The sequence below is a fragment of the Mustela erminea genome, chromosome 10 (genome assembly GCF_009829155.1).
Source record: "Mustela erminea isolate mMusErm1 chromosome 10, mMusErm1.Pri, whole genome shotgun sequence".
Taxonomy (NCBI): Eukaryota; Metazoa; Chordata; class Mammalia; order Carnivora; family Mustelidae; genus Mustela; species Mustela erminea.
Genome location: NC_045623.1, coordinates 51975282 through 51997021, shown reverse-complemented (window position 1 = coordinate 51997021; position 21740 = coordinate 51975282). Strand labels below are relative to the sequence as shown.

The window sequence follows — 21740 nt, the reverse complement described above, 5'->3', positions numbered from 1 at the left end:
TGTTATCATAAATACTGAAGAAAACCTCTTAGAGTTTGCATTTTAAGAGCATTCTGATGAAAATCATAAATCTGTTACATTTGGCTTGCCGCTAGCTCTCAAAATAACCCATAAGGAACCATGTGGGTAAGGGGGCGTTTGGACTGGAATTTGATGGGGCATGAGACTTTTTCTGTTGAACATGCTGTTAAAAAAAGTATGTTCATTTGGACCCAGAAAGAAAATAAAATTGAAATTTGGACTTTTTGGTGGGTTTTTTTTTTCTTTCTTTCTTTCTCAATGCCGTTTGAGCTTTTGCTCTTGAGGTCTGAATTAAGTACATGGATTGCAATAAAGGTGAATTCTTAATGGAAATTTTTAACGTGGGGAAGGTGAAATAAAGTTGGAGAAAAATTTTGCTGGGTAGTGTTTCTCACCTCATAGGATGCTATAAAAAGCATAATTGTTTTAGAACCAAAAGCTCTTTAAATTTCGTCTCTTCTTATTCAGAGAGATTGTAACTGGTCATTGAGTAGTTTCGCAGATAGTAGCAAACAGCAGGCCTCAACTAGAATTTTGTAACAGCATTTTTTCTGTTACATCATTTCGCCTGTCTGAATAGTTCCATTAACTGTAGTCAGAAAAAGGATGAACTCAGGAATTCCCATCATTTTGAGTATGACTTTGTCATTTAAGTCCTCATTTTTTTAACCTGTAAAAGGATCTGGGTGATTTATAGATTGATACCTTTATATAAAATTGTGTAATAACTAAGGTAGACATTTTATAGGGACACTGTTTTAATTGTACTCCATAAACAATTGTTAAAGTACAGAAGGTTTGGTACCTTTTATTTATTAAATATTACTAGAAGCTAGAAGAACTTTTAGCACAGTTCTTAGGGAGAAAGACTGCCTGCAATAGGACTTCGCATAATTTACATCTGTTGGTTAGAATTCTGTCAGGTAGGAGACCAAAAAAAAAAAAAAAAAACATGGTAAATTGAATAGAGAAAGTTTAATACAAAGAATTACTGGTAACAGGAGTTAACTTAGTGGTACTTCAGTGAATATACAGTAATTGCAGGTATAGGAAGCAACTAGTATGTCTAGATCTGAGGAAGAAAGAACACAGGAAACCCAGTAGATAAGGAGGTTCCTCTTCCCACTTAAGGCTAAGTTTCAGACCTTCAAAAGGATGGATAGTACAGAAGTTCTCGAATGCCCAGAGAACATGTAAGAAACGGCCACTGGGCATCCCACTGCAGTAACAATCAGAAAGTGAACATAGGAACCAGGAACAGAAACCCCTTCCACAGTGTCCTTCTAGCTCCCCACACACATAAAGCTTAATTTCATGCCAGCTGTCATGGGAGAAGTGCTTTTAAGGGTGCTTTTTTTCTTTTTTTTTTTTTTTAAGATTTTTATTTATTTATTTATTTGACAGATCACAAGTAGACAGAGAGGCAGGCAGAGAGAGAGAGAGAGAGAGGGAAGCAGGCTCCCTGCTGAGCAGAGAGCCCGATGCGGGACTCGATCCCAGGACCCGGAGATCATGACCTGAGCCGAAGGCAGCAGCTTAACCCACCGAGCCACCCAGGCGCCCCAAGGGTGCTATTTTCATTATCACAAAACAGGACAAAGGATAGTGGATTTGGACCTGAGAAGCAACAAATATAAATTGTTGGCACATATAAAATTTTTTTGTTTTTCTAACTTCTGGGTTTAGGGATAAATGTGCTGTAATGAGTGAAAAATGAGGACACTGTATATTGCAGGGATAGTAAGGGAACTATAGCTCTTAGTCCAGATCCCCATTTTTGTTCATTTTGATTTGACAAACATACCCATTTGTTTATTTATTACTATCTTTGTTTACAAGCTATAGTGGCATAGCTGAGTCATTGCAACAGAGCCCATATAGCTCAGACTTAAATTGGTTATTGTATGGGCCTTTCAACAGGAAAAAATAATCCCAGAAATAACAAGTATAGAAATTAAATTTAAAATAAATAAAATTTGAAATTTCACAGATTGGCGCTGTTCCATTGGCTGCTTTGGGAGCTCCTACTCTTGATCCTGCCCTTGCTGCACTTGGGCTTCCTGGAGCAAACTTGAACTCTCAGGTATAACTGAATACCTTTTGATCTCATTTTTTATAATTAAAGAATTTGTTCCGTTACCTGTTAAGTTTGCATTTCCAGAATGGGAGATAATTGGTTGCTATAGTATAGTAATAGTGTTTTTTTATGTAAACTTCCTTAGAAGCTTAAAAGGTCACTGCATTATTAGCCCCTTAACCATTAAAAAAATTCTCATTTTGTGTCATTCAGAGTAGTGTCACAGAAAGCCAATACATCAGTATTTTTGGAGTAAACAGTCATGAAAGAATGGGAACGTGGGTTCATAATTTGTTGTTACTTGGTAATTTTTGTTTTCTCTCATTGTTACTTGGCCAGACTTTTTTCTGAAGTCCTAACTTTGTGGAAATCTTTTATTGTACTGCCTAACCACTTGGAGTTTTGTTTTATACATATTTTTTTTGAAGTATTAGCGCCTCAGTCTCAAAATAAGCAGGAGGTAACTGTTCTATAAAACCTAGACTTTCAGCTAATCATATTCACATTTAACTGCTAAAACAGCTTAACTTTATATGATGTATTTCACTGGCATTATATTTCTATTGATCATCAGTGTTCCTAAAATAATGTAACTTCTTGTATGTTGGCCAGATTGTCCTAAGGCATTTCACCATACTGAAAAAAATAAAATAGAAATCATTTATTTTATGTATTCTCACTGATGTTACATTTTTGTTTTTATAGTCGCTTGCTGCAGATCAGTTGCTGAAGCTTATGAGTACTGTTGATCCCAAGTAAGGATTTTTTCCATGTTTTCATGGGTGATATGGATATAGTATATGAATGTCTGGAGAAGTTATTCTTTGATAGTTAAAAAGAAAGTTACACAATACATAATTCTGTTTTCTAGAAAAAAGGAAAAAATTCAGAGGTAAGCCCACCTACAGAGGGTTTTGTTTCAGTATAAATTGAGTCTTTCCGAACAGTTCGATGAATAGCTTTTGCCAGGATAACTGGAAAAGAGCAAAATACATAATTCTGTTTTCTAGAAACAAGGAAAAAATTCAGAGGTAAGCCCATCTACAGAGGGTTTTGTTTCAGTATAAATTGAGTCTTGCCGAACAGTTTGATGAATAGCTTTTGCCAGGATAACTGGAAAAGAGCAAAATACTATCATTAGTTGATTCATTTAAAAAATATATGTATATGGAGTACCTACTATAAGCTTGTACCTTCACAGCATTTATACTCTAGTCAGAAAAGGAGACATTATTTAAATATAGTTAAGTATGTGCCTCCAACAAGAGGAAGTACACAGGGGCTATGGGAACTTACTACAAGGAGAACTTAAGATCAGAGAGGCTGAACCTGGGGCATGAATAGGAGTCAGGGAGACAGAAGTGAAGGAAACACTATCCCAGAGCAAAAGACTAGTACATGTCACATAATACCAACATCTTTTTTTAGGTGCTCTGAAAAGTTCTCTTTGTGCTGTAACTATTATATTCTCTAATTGATACGTAACAAAATCATGAAATATTTTACTTGATAATTTCTTGGTATATTAATTTAAACTTAAGCTTTTCCTGCTTGGTGAAATTCACTATAAGAAAGTGGGAGAGCATGGTGGGAGGGAGAACAGAATTATTTGACTAGGCACTAGTTAGTGCCTTTTTTCTTAAAAATTATGCTAAAACCTTAGCATGTACCTATCATTCAGCATGTAACACCAGTACAGTTGAAATTCCCTCAGTACCCATTCTTGTTTACATTGCCCTTTCTCCACAAATACTTGTCTTTAACATTTGTTGTCTTTAATTTTTTTTGTCCTGTATAAACCTTTAAAAGGTCCATCTTTCCAGTCAACAATTTCATGAGTAACTTTGGTGTGCCATTGGCCTCTGCTTCATTTTCTGCCCTTCTGCAACCTTAGAAGTACTACTCTTCCCCAGGAAAATTCTGCTGTAGAAAGTTTTTAAATCGTATGAAGGAAAGTTCTGTTAATCATAAATCTTCAGCATCTTTGTATTCCCAGGAATAACATTTTTCAACATGCGTTTATGGAAAGTTAATGGATGTTCCGCAAAATAAAATAGGTATTTTTTCTTATTCCAGGTGTCTCTCAATCTTAAATGCAGATTGTAAACATTGAAAAGGATGCTATACTGTACATGGTTTTACCAAAATTAACATGAAATAACCCCTTTTTCATAGTGTCTTACTGAAATGATACATGAAATATTTACATTTATTTGTAATAATGTGCACTTAAAAATACTTGGATCTCAGTTCTTTGTTCTGTTTCAGGTTGAATCATGTAGCTGCTGGTCTTGTTTCACCAAGTCTGAAATCAGATACCTCTAGTAAAGAAATAGAGGAAGCCATGAAGAGAGTACGAGAAGCACAGTCCCTAATTTCTGCTGCTATAGAACCAGGTAAAGATAAGTTAGGCAGTTGTGTTGAATCTTCAACTATGTGATTGTTGACAAAAATGATTATTGCATGAGTTTGGAAATACTATAATCATTTTTAAATTTAATTATAATCATCTTTTAAGTTTTCAGATTCTGATAAAAGGTCATGAGTGATCCTGGGTTGGGGGAGGGGACTTGTCACCTAGACATAATTTGAAAATATCTGGAGATATTTAATTGTCATGTTGGTACCAACTGCATCTCTAGCAGGAAGAGGATCAGGACATAGCTAAGCATCCTTCAGGACACCCTACTCTATCCCTCAATGATGCATTCCTTAATAGTAGTGTCTAGACTTATGTTAGCTTATGTTGGGATAACCTAATTGATTTTAGTCTTTTATTTGACCTAGAGAACCTACTAAAGATGCTTCTGTTAAGACATTTGTTTTAAAGAAAACCAAATACCTAAAAATATTACTTTACTCTCTGCAGATTATCTTTTCGAGGTGAAGTGAATGGTTATGGTTATCCTATTGTCTGCCTATATAGATTGGATGTTTGGTTCTGGATTATTTTTTCCCATATCAAATAAATGTTTTACTAATTTTTCACTCCTATTTCTTAATAAATGGGAAGGTTTTAGATATGTATAGTATTAAGAAGATAATTATAATGTTGGATAAATTAATACCAAGTGCTTTATGTCTGTTATTTAATAACAATTAATTAGTCCAAGGCCATAAGGCAAGGAGTAAGAGTTTTAGATACACAACTGGATGTATGTGACTCCAGAGCCAGAACACCATGCTGTAACTTTTTGTTTTCATTGAAAACTAATAACTGGAAATACTGAAAGTGGTTTATTTATGTATTCTCCCCAAGATTTTTGTGAATTTATTACTGACATTTGCAATAAATTGAGTCCAGTTAATGAAATGATCTAAATGTGAAAGAACTTAGTCTCACTTTAATTGTAGACCACATGTGAAGAATGCAGTGGCTTTATTTCTCAAGTCCTAAGTTAAAGGAATTGCTTATGTATTATTTAAAAACTAGGAAATGGGACTCAGATCATCTGGATCTGTCTCCTGACTTACACAGTTGAAAATTAGAGAGCAAGAGGAAGTTCGGACAGATTAAGAAAAGAGAGCTAGCTTACTAAAAGCCAGTTCTGCCACAGAGTGTAGTGAAAACAGTGAATGAATCATGACTCTCTGGAATTGAAGGCCAAATACTGAGTTTATTAGTCAACCACTGTAACAAATATATAGGAATTTATTTAGCAGAGGCACATAGGCATAAGTAATTAAGAAGGAACATTTTAATGGAACAAGGATTTAAAATGTCTATATTTCTGTTTATTATATAATCTGTTAAATATATTTATCTTACAATTGAGTACTGGTTGGGAGATGTTAATATATGATACATGAAAATAAAAGTTTTAATCTGGGTCAATTAGAGCTATATTTGGGAAAGTAGAACCCAGGAATGGAAATAGGGACTCCTCATTTAGAAACCTATGAAGAATGAGATGGATAATTCTTTTCATAGATTGTTTATGGACAGTACATCACAGCCTTCCAAATCTGGTACAAATGAAATAGTCAAAGGAAACTTTGGTTAGTTGAAAATCAGATATGTAATTTGGATCTACTGAAAGCCTAGAAAAAAGGATCATACGACATTTAAGGATGATATATGAAACCTGAAAATTAAGATAATGAAGAATTTCTTAGAATGACTTCTGAGTGGGTATAATCTTTCTATTTTATGGTTTCTAAATTCAGATTCCTTTTTTTTTTTTTTTCTTTTTTTAATCCAGATAAGAAAGAAGAGAAACGAAGGCACTCAAGGTCAAGATCACGTTCTAGGAGGAGGAGGACTCCCTCATCTTCTAGGCACAGGTTTGATAGATTGTTATTGGTAGTTAATTGTACCTTAGAAGAAGATAACTTCTGTACTTCAAATCCTTTTTAATTTGCTAGCTGTTAACCTACTTAGCTCTGGGTGTTTTAAGAACTGTTACCATTAGCAGAGTGTTTGAGTTCACATGTGGACAAATGGAGAAAAGGTATGTGCTAAATAGACAGTCGATTGGTACTTTAAAACTCCGAAATCTGGGGATGGGAGGAAGGTGCTGGGACTGGAGCACTAAATTGAGTTAGGACTGTGGAAGAACACTAGACTTGAAAATTTTGACTTGAATTCTAGTTCTGACTTTCCACTAGACTTCTTGAGACTTCTCTTTCAACTTACCCATCTGATGCATGAATATTTGTAAATGACGACTTTCAATAATACCACCACACATGTCATCTAAAAACTAATTCCTAAGTATTAGGAATCTGTCATGTTCACAGTGGTAGATTCAAGTGTTCTAAAATTTAATTTTCTCTTGAAATCTCAGATCTTATCAGCAGCAAGTTTGGGTTTTTTTTTTTGAGATGATAGGCTTCATGCATTTTTTTCCAGAAAATGTCTGCCAATACCGTAGTCGAAACAACCGTAGTTTGTCATACTTATTTTTTCAAGTAGAGATGTTACTTCATGGGAAAAGCAGTTAGGTAAGCTCACAGCTCAGTCACACAGTTGTGTTTCTTGGTAACAACAGTCATTTAACTTTAATTAATATGACAAGTTATTTATGTATTCATTGTGCAGAACATTGCTCAAGGGCCTAGATTTAATATTTACTGTTCATAATACTAGGTTAATAGCATTCAAAGAATCAGGTTTAATAAAATAGTCTTTTTACTGTTTAATGATCTCTTTAGTGAAAATGAAATATTTTTATTTTTATTTTTATTTTTTTTCTTTTACTGCACTTGCGTACTGCAAATGCCAGTGAAGAATACAGAGACCTACTTAGGGCAGTTCAGTACCTGCTACCTTGATTGGTGCTAAGAAGATGATAAAACCCTTTCACACCACCATTGCTTTTGCACCATTAGTTCATATGTCAACACAGTGAAAAGGGCAAATAACATCTTGGTGTTTTTTTGTTCTGTTCTTTTGTTTTTTTTTTAAATAATTTTGACCTTTGGAGCCCATGACAGTGTCAGGTCTTTTCATTGTCCTTTCATTAGTCCATTTGGCTGCTGTAATAGAATACCGTAGGCTCGGTGGCTTACAAACAACAGAAATTAATTTCTCACAGGTCTGGAGACTGGGAAGTCCAAGGTCGAGGTCTTGTCAAATTAGGTGTTTAGTGAGGACCCTTGTTTATAAGTCTTTTTACTATATCCTCACATGGAATGAGTGAGGGGTTTAGATCTCTTTTATAATGTTATTAATCCCATGAAAGCTGTACTGTCATGACCTAATTATCTCCCAAAGGCTCCACCTCAGTATAATCACATTGGAAATTGGGTTTCACATAAGAATTTTGGAAGGGGCACAGAATTCAGTCTGTAGCAGAATGTTACAGGGTTGTCCTCTCGCCCCGCCCCCCCCACCCTCCCCACTCCCTGCCTCCCATCTTCTTCCAACCTGTCTCATTCCTAAAAATAACTTTCAAAAAACCACGTCCGGATTATGTCACAGCCTTGTTAAACTTTGAGGAGCACCCTTATTAGCCTTAACAATATCGTAAATAAAACCTTAGAATGGCATTCAGTTTTCTTTACTATTTAACCCTGTTTATCTTCCACACCTTGTCAGTTGCCACTCCAAAACAGTTAATTACAGTACTGCTTGCCTGAACGTACATTTTCTGTATGCTTCCATGCTTTTGTTCATAATGTTCCTTTCTGCCTAATGCTCTTTCTCACATCTTCATCTCCACCTGAGGAACTCTATTTTGTTAGCTTGCTCAGGATCAGCTAAATATGTGATATATTGATATTGCTAATAATCCCAATTTTCCAGGACCATGCTCTTATATTTTAATTTAACACTTAAAATGTTTGAGAACCTAAGTCCTTTTTCCTGTATATACCAAGTACATACTAGTGTTCTCAGGTTTTAATTTGAATTATTTTAATACAACCTGTGGGAAATAATAGTGAAACATTTATTTTCTTGAACAGAGTGTTTTTGGACACTTGTAATAATACATCATAATGGATTATAATGGGTTATAGTATCTTAAGCATCTTGGCATGTAAAATGACCATTACTTTCCACAACTTAAAATACTAATTTCGTATATTTTTCTGATTTTCTTTAAAGAGCTTATATAAACTGGTAAGTGTGTTAAAATAGCTCTGCAGTACATTACTCTTTAAAAAAATAACTTTCAGGACCTTACAGTAAATAGATGGGTTCGTGATACCTCTGCTTATTAGATTTTTGAAACTATCTTTTATTAATCATTTGTTTAGAAAAACTGTGAGAATGTTTGATTTATTGCTTCTCTACTTCTATTTTTTGTGTATACGTTGCAGGCAGGAAAAATGAGTAACTCAGTTTAGCAAAAATGATTGTCGACATAATTTTCTTAAAGCCAGTATACTCAAAAGATGAGTAGTGTTTAATTCTAATAACAGTTTTATTTTCCAGAATTATTTTTAACTCTTAAGAAGAAAGTGATGGTTTTGATTATATTTCATAGAGTCACTATCACCTAAAATAGACTATTAGTACCTTTTACTAGAGTCCGGCACTGTACTGATTGCTCGAGAGTATAGTTATTGAATAAGGTAGACAAATTTAGTCCCCATTTTTATGAAGCTTACAGAAAGGTAGGTAAGCATTACATGAACATTTTCTAGGAAATAGACATGTTATTGAAAGGGATTGTTTTAGTAGTTGCCAAATAATGCCAAATAGGAGATGATTAAAATGAAAGTTTCTTGATTCAATAAGGCACAAGTGATGGGTTTTGAAATAGTGGTTTTAGAGAAGGAGACAGCACATTAGTAAGAGGAAAGAAAGGAATCAGTAGTTCATATATATACCTACATTAAAGCACTGAGCTGACTTTTTAACTTCATTTTAAATTTTAAATAACTAATATTCACAATGTAAGTGCTATTATTCTTCATTAAGTAATAGACTCAAAGAATGGTCTCCATTTGCTGGTATTGAACTGAGATTTGGACATATATCTTTACCATTTCTAAACTCTGTTTTCTCTGGGCACCTTAAGTGAATGTAAAAAGTTTGACTGTATTAGAAGTTTTCCATAGAAACAGGTTGAATGAATGGTCCTTAGAAGTTAAATGATAAAAGTCTTAAGCAGAAGATGCGGTTTATTTTTAATTATTCTTAAAAGAGAATAAAATACAAGAGGAAGAGGATCGGTGACAACATCAGAAACTTAATTGTGCTTCTTAAGTCCCGGAAGAGAAAGTATATAGGATTGGGGAAAAAGGCTGGGAGACGGTGCAGAAAGAAACACTTCTGTTACATGACAGGAAAGATATGATCATCATGTAGAGCTAGTGATAATGGTGAGGGGAAGTGAAAGTTAAAGAGGCAGATTGTGCTGAGTTGTATATATCTATATAGGGCTACATTGGCTATCTCTGAGGTTGTAAATCAAAGAAGTAAAATAACATTTCAGAGAAGAATTAGAAATCATAGAAAGCAACAACACACCTTAAGTGGTTTCCATTTATAAAATGAATTATAATAGTACCTACTTGAAAGGCTTATTGTAAGAATAAGCACTTATAAAGCATGTAATAAGCAAATATTAAGTATTTGGTAATCGACCAGTAGAGTTAACCTGCCATAGTGAGGAATTACATAAGACACGTGCTAAAATTCTGTGTAGTTAGAAGATGATGCAAGTGAATCAGATACTTTTTATTTTCCTTCATTCTCTAGTACAGTTTTTAGGTTCAGAGTTACAGTAACAGGGGGACTATTCTGACAGATTGAGGTTAAAAGGTGAGAAATTCTAGTGTTAGAAAGTATTAGTTTCTGGGGAATCAAAGATGTTTTAGGGGTGCCTGGGGGGCTCAAGTCAGTTGAGCATCTGACTCTTGGTTTTGACTCACCTCATTATCTCGGGATTGTGAGATTAAGCCCTGTATGAGGCTACAGGGTCTGCTTAAGATTCTCCCCACCCCTACCCTGGTCACTGCTGCTCCCTAAGGTAATAAAATCTTCAAAAACAAAAAGCTTTATGGACTAAATAAGTAACATCAGCAACTGATAGGAAATTACCCCCACTTGTTGATGGTTAACCCATATGTTTGAATCATTTGGTGCTAAGTGAAACAGTCACAGAACTAGTCTGTTTGCCTTTATACACATGTATTGGCTTTTTCATTATTAGGCGGTCAAGAAGCAGATCAAGAAGGAGATCACATTCTAAGTCAAGGAGTAGGCGACGATCCAAAAGTCCAAGACGGAGAAGATCTCATTCCCGAGAGAGAGGTAGAAGGTCAAGGAGCACATCAAAAACCAGGTACAGTAGACCATTGACATTAGGTGGGAAGACAAATTTTAAAGTTCCCAAAATCCTAGATATGGGCTACTTAATGACGAAAGGGGTGGTGGAAGGAGAGAGGGCTAGATTGGAGAAGGAACTATTTAATTTTTGAAGAGGCTGACATTTGTTTTCCTGGGCTCCTTTGTAAACTTAAGGTTTCTTCTTAGAGCTGAAAACTGAGATGATTTCTTTGTAGTAAAAATTCTTGTCTGTCCTATTACGTTCTTTCGCTTCCTTCTTTCCACTCAACCCTGCTACGGATATCATGCTACTCCCACCGTTCTTTACAGTGTGCTGCAGAGTTGGATTATGGCAGACAACCATGCCTTAATTTGCCTTTCCAAATCCCAGTGTCAGCACCTTATAAATATTAAGAATTAATATATGGCAAACATTGAACCATATTTGGAGAGCCTCCTGTCCCATGATTTGGAATGAGTAGAAGGTTAAAGTTGAGGAGTCACTAAAGAAACATTGTACTTTAACACTGTATTTTGACTTAAATGTGAATTCATACAGTAGTCCGTCTTTTTCATATAGGGCCAGACCCTTTTAAATTAATACATAGTCTTGGGGCGCCTGGGTGGCTCAGTGGGTTAAGCCACTGCCTTCGGCTCAGGTCATGATCTCAGGGTCCTGGGATCGAGGCCCGCATCGGGCTCTCTGCTCAGCAGGGAGCCTGCTTCCCTCTCTCTCTCTGCCTGCCTCTCTGTCTACTTGTGATCTCTCTCTGTCAAATAAATAAATAAAAATCTTTAAAAAAAAAAAAAGTACCTAGATTTTTATTATATTTTTCTCATTTATAGTTGTCACATGTATACAATTTCATAACACTTATTTTTTGAGCAGCTGTCCTTACCTCCCTCTTAAATAGTAGCCTAATTTTTTAGAAGCAGACCTTTTACTTTATACTATCCATTATCCATTTGTATATTTAATTATGTAATTAAAATAATAAGGACAGTTGAAGTCCAAAACAGTTTATTCTCCATGACTATATAACTCATCTGGGAGCAAAGACTGGGGGGTAGCTGTACTGAGTGTTCATCCTGTAAGGAGGCTTTTAGTTACTGTATTTTATAGGGTGAGTCATCTTAATCCAGTCAATCAACCAAGCTTGCATAATGAAATGAATATCATACAAAGAGGAATTGGGTGTTCTTTCCCTCAAGGAACTTTTTTTTTTTTTTTTTAAGATTTTATTTATTTAGCAGGAAGAGACAAGCAAGAGAGGGAACACAAATGGCAAGTATTTTGGTATGGGGGGTGGCTAGGAAATAAGGTCAGAAAAGTTTAGGAAGACAGATGACCCACAGAAGGCTGTGTTGTTCTCACGAAGGAGTTTGTACCTGATCCAGGAAGCAATGGGAAGAGATGGAAAAGTTACGGAACAGGGAGTTATTACTCTTTTCAGATTTGTACTTAGAAAAGATTTCTGATAGAGGATCAGTTTGTGGAAACATAACTGAGTATCCTTGAGGGAAAGTAACAGTAATCAGAAATTATAAAGACATGAACAAAGGGGAAGGGGTAACTGATGGCAGCAGGGTGACCAAAGAAGAAAAGGACAGAAATAGGAGCTAAAGGGATTAGCTTAGAAAAACAAAAGGGATACTTTAATCTCTACCATTATAGTTGACGATAGGTACAGGTACGTATGTCTGTGGGAGTGAAGGACTTCTCATTCAACAAATACATCGATTACCTTTTGTGCAGAGTCTTGGGGAGAATGGTAACCTAGGAGCAAAAAATGCTGTAGGAAATAAAAGTAAATGTACAAGAATCTCTAAAAAGGTTTAGAATTGAAGTATGTATAATAATACTCCATTGTGTTAAGATATTTTGCTTATAGTACTGAATAGCATAGAATATGTAGCAGGGAAAAAAGTAGACGGTTGTCTTGGTCCATCGTGAAGGTTAACAACATAATGGGGTATGTACTTTGGAAGAATATTGGTAATAGTAGTCATTAAATCTAGTAGTGCTTTGTGGGTTCTGGCCTGACAGTAGAGGACCCAGAGTTATAGTAGGTGGGGAAATTGGTAATCTGCTGAGAGAACTAGGGATGTTGAAGAGCCTGGAGATAATTATTAAAACTATTGGTGTTGGGACACCGGGGGTGACTCAGTTAAGCATCTACCTTTGGCTCAGATCATGATCCCAGGTTCCTTGCTTGGCAGGGAGCCTGCTTCTCCCAATACTTGCCACTCCCCCTGCTTATATGTTCTCTCCTCTGTCTCTCTCTGACGATTAAATAAAATCTTTTATAATAATAAATAAATAAATGTTGGTGTTTATTGCCAGACATACCAAGAAATTGGACAACATCCTATATATTTTTTTTTCATCACATAGTCTGTTTTGCTCTTTTGGAGAGAAGTTTTATGTGGAATAGCAGGAAATGATTTTTTTTTTTAATTTACTAAATATGCCCTTAAGCTATTATTACGTTTCTATAAGAATATTCATGTTTTAAGAATGGGATTAGATTTCATTCTGCTTCTGTTTTTGTCGTTGCTGTATTTATATTCACTGAATCTTCTAATGCATTTGTAAATTTTGTTCATTTATTAGAGACAAAAAGAAAGAAGACAAAGAAAAGAAACGTTCCAAAACACCACCAAAAAGTTACAGCACAGCCAGACGTTCCAGAAGTGCAAGCAGGTAAGAAGTGGCATTTTGAGTTCTTGGTACCTTTTACCAACCTTGTTTGCAAGAATGTCAGTAGGCCATGAGCATTAAATGTTTTCCAGTACATAGGTACATAACTTCAGTGTTAAAATTTTTAAAAGCAATTTGTGAAGAATAATCAAAAGTTCTTTTTACTTAATATGGTGTTACAGTTGAAATGACATGGAATTCAACAGAGGTCAGTTTTTATGTTTGCCATGTACATTTCGTATCCTGATTTAGTTTTAAGTTTTAGTGGTTAATAATATATAATGAATTACTACAGTAAATTCATTTCATTATTCTAAGTCATGTTTAAAATATCCACATATATAGTCATTATTGACAAAATGAGAGGCCATATAAGTTCCGATTTGTATCATTCTTAGACTAGTAACTATGTCTTTAATCTGCTAGTGAAAATTCAGTGTTTCAACTTTACTCCACAAAAAATCTGTTTTTCACTCTTAGTATAGAATTCATTTGCTAGTAGTAAGGCTGGCTACTTCCTTTCTTCTAGTCTCATTTACACATGAGTTGCTGCAGTATTTTATTCTTTAATCTTGATGTTCAAATTCACTAGGAGGTTCCCACTTTATATATATAAAGTAATTTAGTTGGGGTGCCTGGGTGGCTCAGTGGGTTAAAGTAATTTAGTCGATGAAAGACCTAAATATAAAAGCTAAACTAAAACCTGCTAGAAGAAAACATAGCATTAAATCTTTATGGCCTTGAATTTGGCATTGGTTTCCTAAATGACACCAAAAGTATAAGCAGAAAAATATAAGTAAATTGGAAATCAATACTAAAAGCATGTGTTTCAAAGAACACTATCTAGAGGGTAAAGATAATCCAGAATGCTAGAAAGTATTTGCAAATTATATATAAGCTAGTAAGGAACTTACCTAGAACATCGAAAAATCATAGATAATCAGGTATAAAAATGGGCAAAGATAGCTTCATCAGAGATAAGCACATGTCCACTAAGCTTTTGAAAAGATGTTTGGCATTAGTCATGAAGGAAATGCTGCAGATCAGAACCATTTCACACCCACTAGGATGGTAATATTTTTTAAAAAATACAATTAGTGGTTGGTGAGGATGTGGATAAATTGGAACTCTGTACATTGCTGGTATGAACGAAAAATGGGACAGACACTTTGGAAAACCGTTTGGCAATTCTTTAAAAAGTTAGAATTTCTTGGGGCATCTGGGTGGCTCAGTGGGTTAAGCCTCTGCCTTCAGCTCAGGTCATGGTCCCAGGGTTCTGGGATCAAGCCCTGCATTGAGCCTGCTTCCCCCTCTCTCTCTGCCTGCCTCTCTGCTTACTTGTGATCTCTCTCTCTGTCAAATAAATAAAATTTTTTTTAAAAGTTAGAATTTCTTGACACAGCAGTTTTAGTCCTAGGGGTATACCCAGGAGAAGTGAAAACCGTGTCCACACAAGAACTTCTGTCATTGTTCATGATAATCCAAAAGTCGACCCAAATGTCCATTAACTAACATGGGTAAACAAAGTGGTATATATTCATACAGTGGAATATTGTTCAGCAGTGAAAACAAAGTGTACTGATAGATGCTTTTAATATGGATGAGCCTTGGGCGCCTGGGTGGCTCAGTGGGTTAAGCCGCTGCCTTCGGCTCAGGTCATGATCTCAGGGTCCTGGGATCGAGTCCCACATCTGGCTCTCTGCTCAGCAGGGGGCCTGCTTCCCTTCCCCTCTCTCTGTGATCTCTTCCCTTCCTCTGTCCTACTGTGATCTCTCTCTGTCAAATAAATAAATAAAATCTTTAAAAAATATATATATATATGGATGAGCCTTGAAAACGTATGACAGATGAAAGTCACAAAGGACCGACCACATATTGTATGATTTCCTTTATATGAAATGTCCAGAGTAGTTAAATCTATAAAGACGAAGTAGATCAGTGGTTGGCATGAATACTTAAAGGGTTTCTTACCAGGGTGATAGTTTCTTAAAAGTAAATATCTAATCAAGAAAATAAACTAGGTGTGAGTGCTTAAGGAAATGCTAAACCAGGTCTACAGAATACATAGGTAGGAAAGGGGCATAAAAGGTGGGATGGCAACATACATGTTCTTGAAAACTAGAGGGATTTTTTTTTTCTTTTTTTCTGTTGCTTTATTTAAAGTACTTTTATAAGCACCTTATCCTACTTTAATAATTGGATTATTCTAAGTTAAGGTGTATTCTGTTAAGTTTTAATTATATACTTGCTGTGTTTTCAGTTGTGCTACAGTCTATACAGGGACACAGAAATACAAAACATCTCTTTCATTTAGGGTATTTTGAATTTTGGTTACACAGAGCAGTAGCAAGAAATAGGAGGTGTACAGACTTGACAGACTTAATATTTGATGAATGCAAGATTGTGTGTAATGTTTCTGCCAGGGGAGGTCACAGAGGGCTGGTAAGAGTTAAAGAAAAAGCTTTTTTAAAAAACCAACCAAAAGTGTGGGGTTTCATTTTTTATTATTTCCTTGTGCCTAAATTGTAATAATGGTCATCTTGCAAGTTTTAAAATTTTTGAGAATAGTGACAGAAGCAGAATTTTAAAAAAGAAAAAGCCACAATTTTAAGGAAAGGGGAAATGCTATATGCATTTTAAAACTAATTGCTCAAAGCATGGTTGCGGGGGCATCATTTTTTGAAGGGAGTCAGTTTGATCTTTGTTTACTACTAACACTACCTGAATTTTTAATTTAATTTTTAATTAATTAAATTAAATTTAAAATTTTAATTTAATTTTTAATTTAATTTTATTAAAAATTATTAATAAAAGTAATTTTTTGGATTTTATTAACAATTGACTTTTATATCATGGCATGTTATCTTATACCTGTTCTGGCCACTGTTAAAACTGAGATCTGAAATAATTTGCTTCAGACTGTTGTTTTTTCCTGAATTAGAACTTTTTTCATTTTTTTTCTTAAGATTTTATTTATTCATTTAGGAGAGGGAGTGCAAGAGCACAGGCAGGGGAAGCAGCAGAGGAAGAGGGAGAAGAGGAACTCCCTGGTAAGCGAGCCTCATGCAGGGCTCGATCCCAGGAGCCTAGGATCATGACCTGAGCTGAAGGCAAACACTTAATTCAGTGAGCCACCTACGGACCCCAGAAGTTCTGTCTTTAAGAATTGCCACAAGTTAGGGGTTTCTTGAAGGCATGAAAGGAAAATCACATAGTTTGTGGAAGAATTACTCATTTGATTCTTCAGCTCAAAACAGAATTTGAAAATGGGTCTTTCAGGGGCGCCAGCTGGCTTAGTCAGAAGAGTGGGCAATTCTTGATCTCAGTGTTTTGTTCAGGCCCCACACTGGGGGTAGAGATTACTTAAAAATAAAGTCTCTAAACAAAATAAAAACGAAAATGGATTTTTAATTATCAGATCCTGTTGTTGAAGTTCCTAGTGGACCTCCTTCAGTAGACACCATCTGCCATGATGTGTCTGCATTTTTTAGATCATACTGTATTTTAAAATCTAGTTTGCACATTTGTGGTTCTAGAGAGAGACGACGACGACGAAGTAGGAGTGGCACAAGATCTCCTAAAAAACCTAGGTCACCTAAAAGAAAATTGTCTCGCTCACCGTCTCCTAGGAGGTAAGAATGTTGGTGCTATGGATCTGTACTTTCTACATTTCAGAAGCTGTCAGTTTTTATTTAAAAAAAAACTCTCCTTGGCTTTTTCTTCCTTTTCAAAAATTAAAGTGTGTAAGAATATGCTGATATATTTCCTTTCTGCTTGAGACTGTGTTATTATAAAAAGTGTTTAGGATCAGGCATTTTAGACCTGTAACCAGTTACAGTCATCTTGCCTGTATCACTAGTGCACAACTTGTATCTGGCGTTTTGAAACAGGTCTTTGTTGTTCTTCATGTCATGTGAATTTGGGTCAAAGTCACCGTCTGAACAAGTTTAAACCTACTGCTACACTTTAAGGGTGAAACTTGTTGAGTGGTTCCTTTAAAGCATCTTTTTTGAGAATATTTTACTGTCATTCTAGACATAAAAAGGAGAAGAAAAAAGATAAAGACAAAGAAAGAAGCCGAGATGAAAGAGAACGATCAACAAGCAAGAAGAAAAAAAGTAAAGATAAGGAAAAGGATCGGGAAAGAAAATCAGAGAGTGATAAAGATGTAAAAGTATGTTTACAAACTAATTTACTTTGATATCTGGGGTAGTGCTGGTAATTTTTAAGAAGCGATTTTTCTGGGAAGACGTTTACTTTTTTTATTCTCCTTGGCAAAGCAGGTTACACGGGACTACGATGAAGAGGAACAAGGGTATGACAGCGAGAAAGAGAAAAAAGAGGAGAAGAAGCCAACAGAACCAGGTTCCCCTAAAACAAAAGAATGCTCTGTGGAAAAAGGAACTGGTGATTCACTAAGAGAATCCAAAGTGAATGGGGATGATCATCATGAAGAAGACATGGATATGAGTGACTGAATATTGCCTCTGTGGGAATCCCAACTGTATACATGCATCAGTGTCATTCCTTTGTGTGATTTCTTAATGCTATATTTGTTCATCTCAAACCTAGATGTATACAGCTCTGAGTTATAAATGGTTATAAAGCTCCTGATACTGATACTAGTTATTTACATCCAAAAGCTTTTAGAAAATGATACATGAGTAACCAATTCTTGACATGGTGAAATCTGATTGAGTAACCAAGCAGTTTTACTATTCTGGTGCTGCTTCATAACAAAAATGAAAAGCTGCATGCATCTACAGCAGGCATGGATTGTTTATGTTGTATGATCTCCTTTATTAAGTAAGTTCACTTATAGTATTTCTAGAATTTGATTCATTGCCGTAATAGAGCCATGTAGGGAATGCACTGATTGCATGTTAATTGTGGCAGGAATATCCTAAATGTCATTAAAATCCTCCACCATGATGGATCTACTTATGGTCTTGTTTGTTGACATGACAGATTAACATTCTTATAGTTACATCTGAAGATAATCCTTTAAGCCTTGTGGCTAAATTTTTGTGGCTTTTGTTTAACTTTGAAAGGTTATATATGCACTAACCTTTTTTGATGGCTGATTAGGCTTTAATTACAGAAACAAGATTTCAAATGAAACTGTCTTTGGCAGTGAGTAAATAGCATATTTTGAAGTAGAGTTGTATACTTTCTCATAAGGTGTTTGGGAATTTTTTTTCCTGAAATAATTTATTCCACATCTACATCAGTGAAAGCTGCCTATCCTGAGTCCATCTGTAAAAGAAAGTTTTCTCTTGTCCTGATTTTCAATTTTCCACTCTTTTATTAATTTGTTTTAATCTCAGTGTTGGAAAAAGGGGGTAGTGCATTTTAAATTGACCTTCATATGCTTTTAAAATAAGACAAATCTACTTGATAATGTACTTTTTATTTGATCTCAAGTTGTATAAAACCAATAAATTTGTGTTACTGTTACTGCAGTAGTAATCTTATGCACACAGTGATTCATGTTAAATGCAAAGTAGTTAGGCAACTGTTTTCTTAGTTACAGGAGTTTCAAGCTTCACTTTTGTGCAGTATAAACAAAAGTAGGCTACAGTCTGTGCCATGTTGATGTACAGTTTCTGAAATTGTTTTACAAGACTTTGATAATAAAACCCTTAAACTTATGTTCATGTTCCTGTAAAACTGTATTTGTATTTATTTACGCTGTTGAATGTAAGACATTTACCTCATTCATTTTACAAATCAAGACCTTTCCCCTTTCAATCCACATATTTAAATATAGTAGTAAGATGAACTCCATCACTGTAGCAGTTAGTTGCTATCAGAATTGTCAAAGTTGGCTTTATTTCTATCGAAAGCAGTCTTAGTGTAATTTTATTTCTCATATTCTGGGTGTAGGAATGGGGTTGAGTAAAGCCGTGAACTTTAGGACAAATGATCCCACCTATATCTAGTGAATTTCTATTTTCAGTGAAATATAAATATTTGCCTTTTCTGGAATAGTATAGAAATTGTCGATGGTATGTATCTACTGTACAGTACTAAATAGTATATTTATTCATTTTATGAAATACTCTTGAGTAGTGTTTGAGTGGCTGGCATTATGGGAGGAAATGAGACTTGGAACTGTAGCTTTTATGCAAGTTTGAGTATAATTTTTTTTTAACTTTGAAATGCCATATAGAAAAGCAGCATTGTTTTTACAGTTTGTAGTAAGTAGCTTTTTAAAGATTTTATCAAAAGGAATTTTGTCTATAGTGAGTAAGAAGTTTTAGTAACAGTCCTCTATTAATCATTGCACTTTTTTAAACACAAAATTGAACACAAATGACATTTGTTTAAACTTTCAAAACTTTTTTAGTAGATAAAGTTTGAACCATATGACCCTGCCATTTTTGTAAGTGAAAAAACAAGTAATATTGGCAGTTTCACATGATTAAACCTAATTTAAAGCCTATTCCCTCACTTAATCTCTGAATACAAATATATACTAACTTTAAAAAGCAAGAAATTTTTGGCTTTAAAATAATGTCACTGACTTAAGATGCTAACAGTGAAGGGAATCCACACTTGGGTTATTTTTCAGTGAACATTTTATGCACAAAGGTAGGGTTGTACTCGGACATAAGCCTTTAACACAATCAGTTAAAATCAAGTGAATACTGCCTCCACGCTTGAGTTTTGTTCTGTATTTGGTAGTAAAAATGATAAAAAATAAACGTGGTTTTATTAGAAAAATGTTTGTCCTATTTATTTACTTAAATTCTTCAACAATGAGAAGTAGGCTATATGAGAGTCTGGTTATGAATTATGGCTTCATTTATAGGTAGGATACCTACCTAATGTTTCTTCATTTTCCTATCTATAATGGGAGTAGCATCCACCTTACCATGTCTTTTGGTCGTTAGAAAAACAATGTAGCCCTGTGCCTGGGTCAGTACATGCTACTTGGCATTTGATCATGGAGCTTTTCAAAAGTATACAATAATTTGGGGAAATGTTTTAGCAGAAACTCTAAGATAAATTGTGCACAGATACAACTTTGAGAAGGTACGTTTTCCTTCTTGTGAAGGTGGATTTTGGATAAGCCTAGTATATACTGTGTGGAGCATAGGAAAATGTTAGGGGCTTGGGGAAAAGAAAATCAAACTGGACTTCACTAGAACAGTAAGTTTTCTTAATCTTGGTGTCGCTTCTTAGAGTTGAATAAGGTTCTGTTGGTGTCAGGATGGACACCAACTTCTCTAGCAAAACTACCAATTTCTCCAGTTGGGCACTAGGTTGTATCTTAGGGGGCCATGCTGTTTGAGATTGGTAGACATCTTTCAAACTGTAATTGATATTGTAACTTTGGTCTCTAAGCTAATGAATTTCATCCATGTTCTATATAAATTCTCTGTAATGAAGTACATTTGCTTGTATTTATTTTAGCTAAATATGAATGTAGCAGAAATGCTACTGGTATTTTTAAGAGCATCCAGAATATGTCTGTTATTAAGGCTTTACTATCAGAAGCACCATTCTAAATGAGACCAATCTGGAGTTGCAGATTGAGTCTGTTTTACTTAGTTTTATTATTTTTGTTGCTATTTTCATTTTATAATGTCAAAGTCTATATGCAATGCATTCAGACATTCTTCAAAATAACTCAGGTGTAAACCATGCTAATTTACCAGTGGGAATTTTGTAAGAATATACAAAGTGTATAGTAGATGTAACTGGTAAAGAATTCACAGAGAAAGGATCTGACAACTAATTTGTTTATAATGATGTCCTTAGACAAATCAGGGAAGTGACATGTTCCCATTCTTTTCAAAAGTTATCACCGTGTAAGGTTTTTTTTTTTTTCTCCCCAGTGCACTGTCACTAATAAGTTTCATGTCTTTTTTTTTTTTTTTAAAGAAAGCTATTTAGCTGATGTATGATTTGTGCATAGAAATTAAAAGTCCAGGGTCACATCTGGAATGTTCCAAATAATGGTTAATATCAATTCCCAGTTATCTCAAGATACAATTTTATTGATAAACCAAATGTAAAAACTGCCTTTTTTTCATTACCAAATGTAAAAACTGCCTTTTTGCATTCACTGTGAAACAGTTAAAATTTGCTTACTTAAATACGTTTTGGAAGACAAGCACCATGTAGGTTAAAAATGTTTTTCTTACAAGTGTTCAAAGGAGCAGAATCACTAGAAACAACCTTACAGAGGTTTGGCCGTAACTGTGGGGGCT

The 21740-nt window shown here is 34.9% G+C and overlaps 1 protein-coding gene across 6 annotated transcripts in view; it reads left to right on the top strand.

Annotated features, from left to right (window-relative positions):
• SRSF11 (serine and arginine rich splicing factor 11) overlaps positions 1 to 19191 on the top strand; it is a 43715-nt gene extending 24524 nt beyond the window's left edge. For 2 of the 6 annotated variants that reach the window (XM_032301482.1, XM_032301483.1), the window contains exons 5-13: positions 2012 to 2104; positions 2804 to 2853; positions 4367 to 4494; positions 6301 to 6382; positions 10705 to 10836; positions 13435 to 13524; positions 17037 to 17153; positions 17557 to 17695; positions 17802 to 19191. In XM_032301482.1, the coding sequence (XP_032157373.1) occupies positions 2012 to 2104; positions 2804 to 2853; positions 4367 to 4494; positions 6301 to 6382; positions 10705 to 10836; positions 13435 to 13524; positions 17037 to 17153; positions 17557 to 17695; positions 17802 to 17999 (1029 nt within the window). In that variant the 3' untranslated portion in view covers positions 18000 to 19191. The remainder of the gene's footprint in view (positions 1 to 2011; positions 2105 to 2803; positions 2854 to 4366; positions 4495 to 6300; positions 6383 to 10704; positions 10837 to 13434; positions 13525 to 17036; positions 17154 to 17556; positions 17696 to 17801) is intronic. The other 4 variants (XM_032301487.1, XM_032301485.1, XM_032301486.1 and 1 more) reach the window with 4 other exon arrangements.
• The last annotated feature ends 2549 nt before the right edge of the window (positions 19192 to 21740 follow it).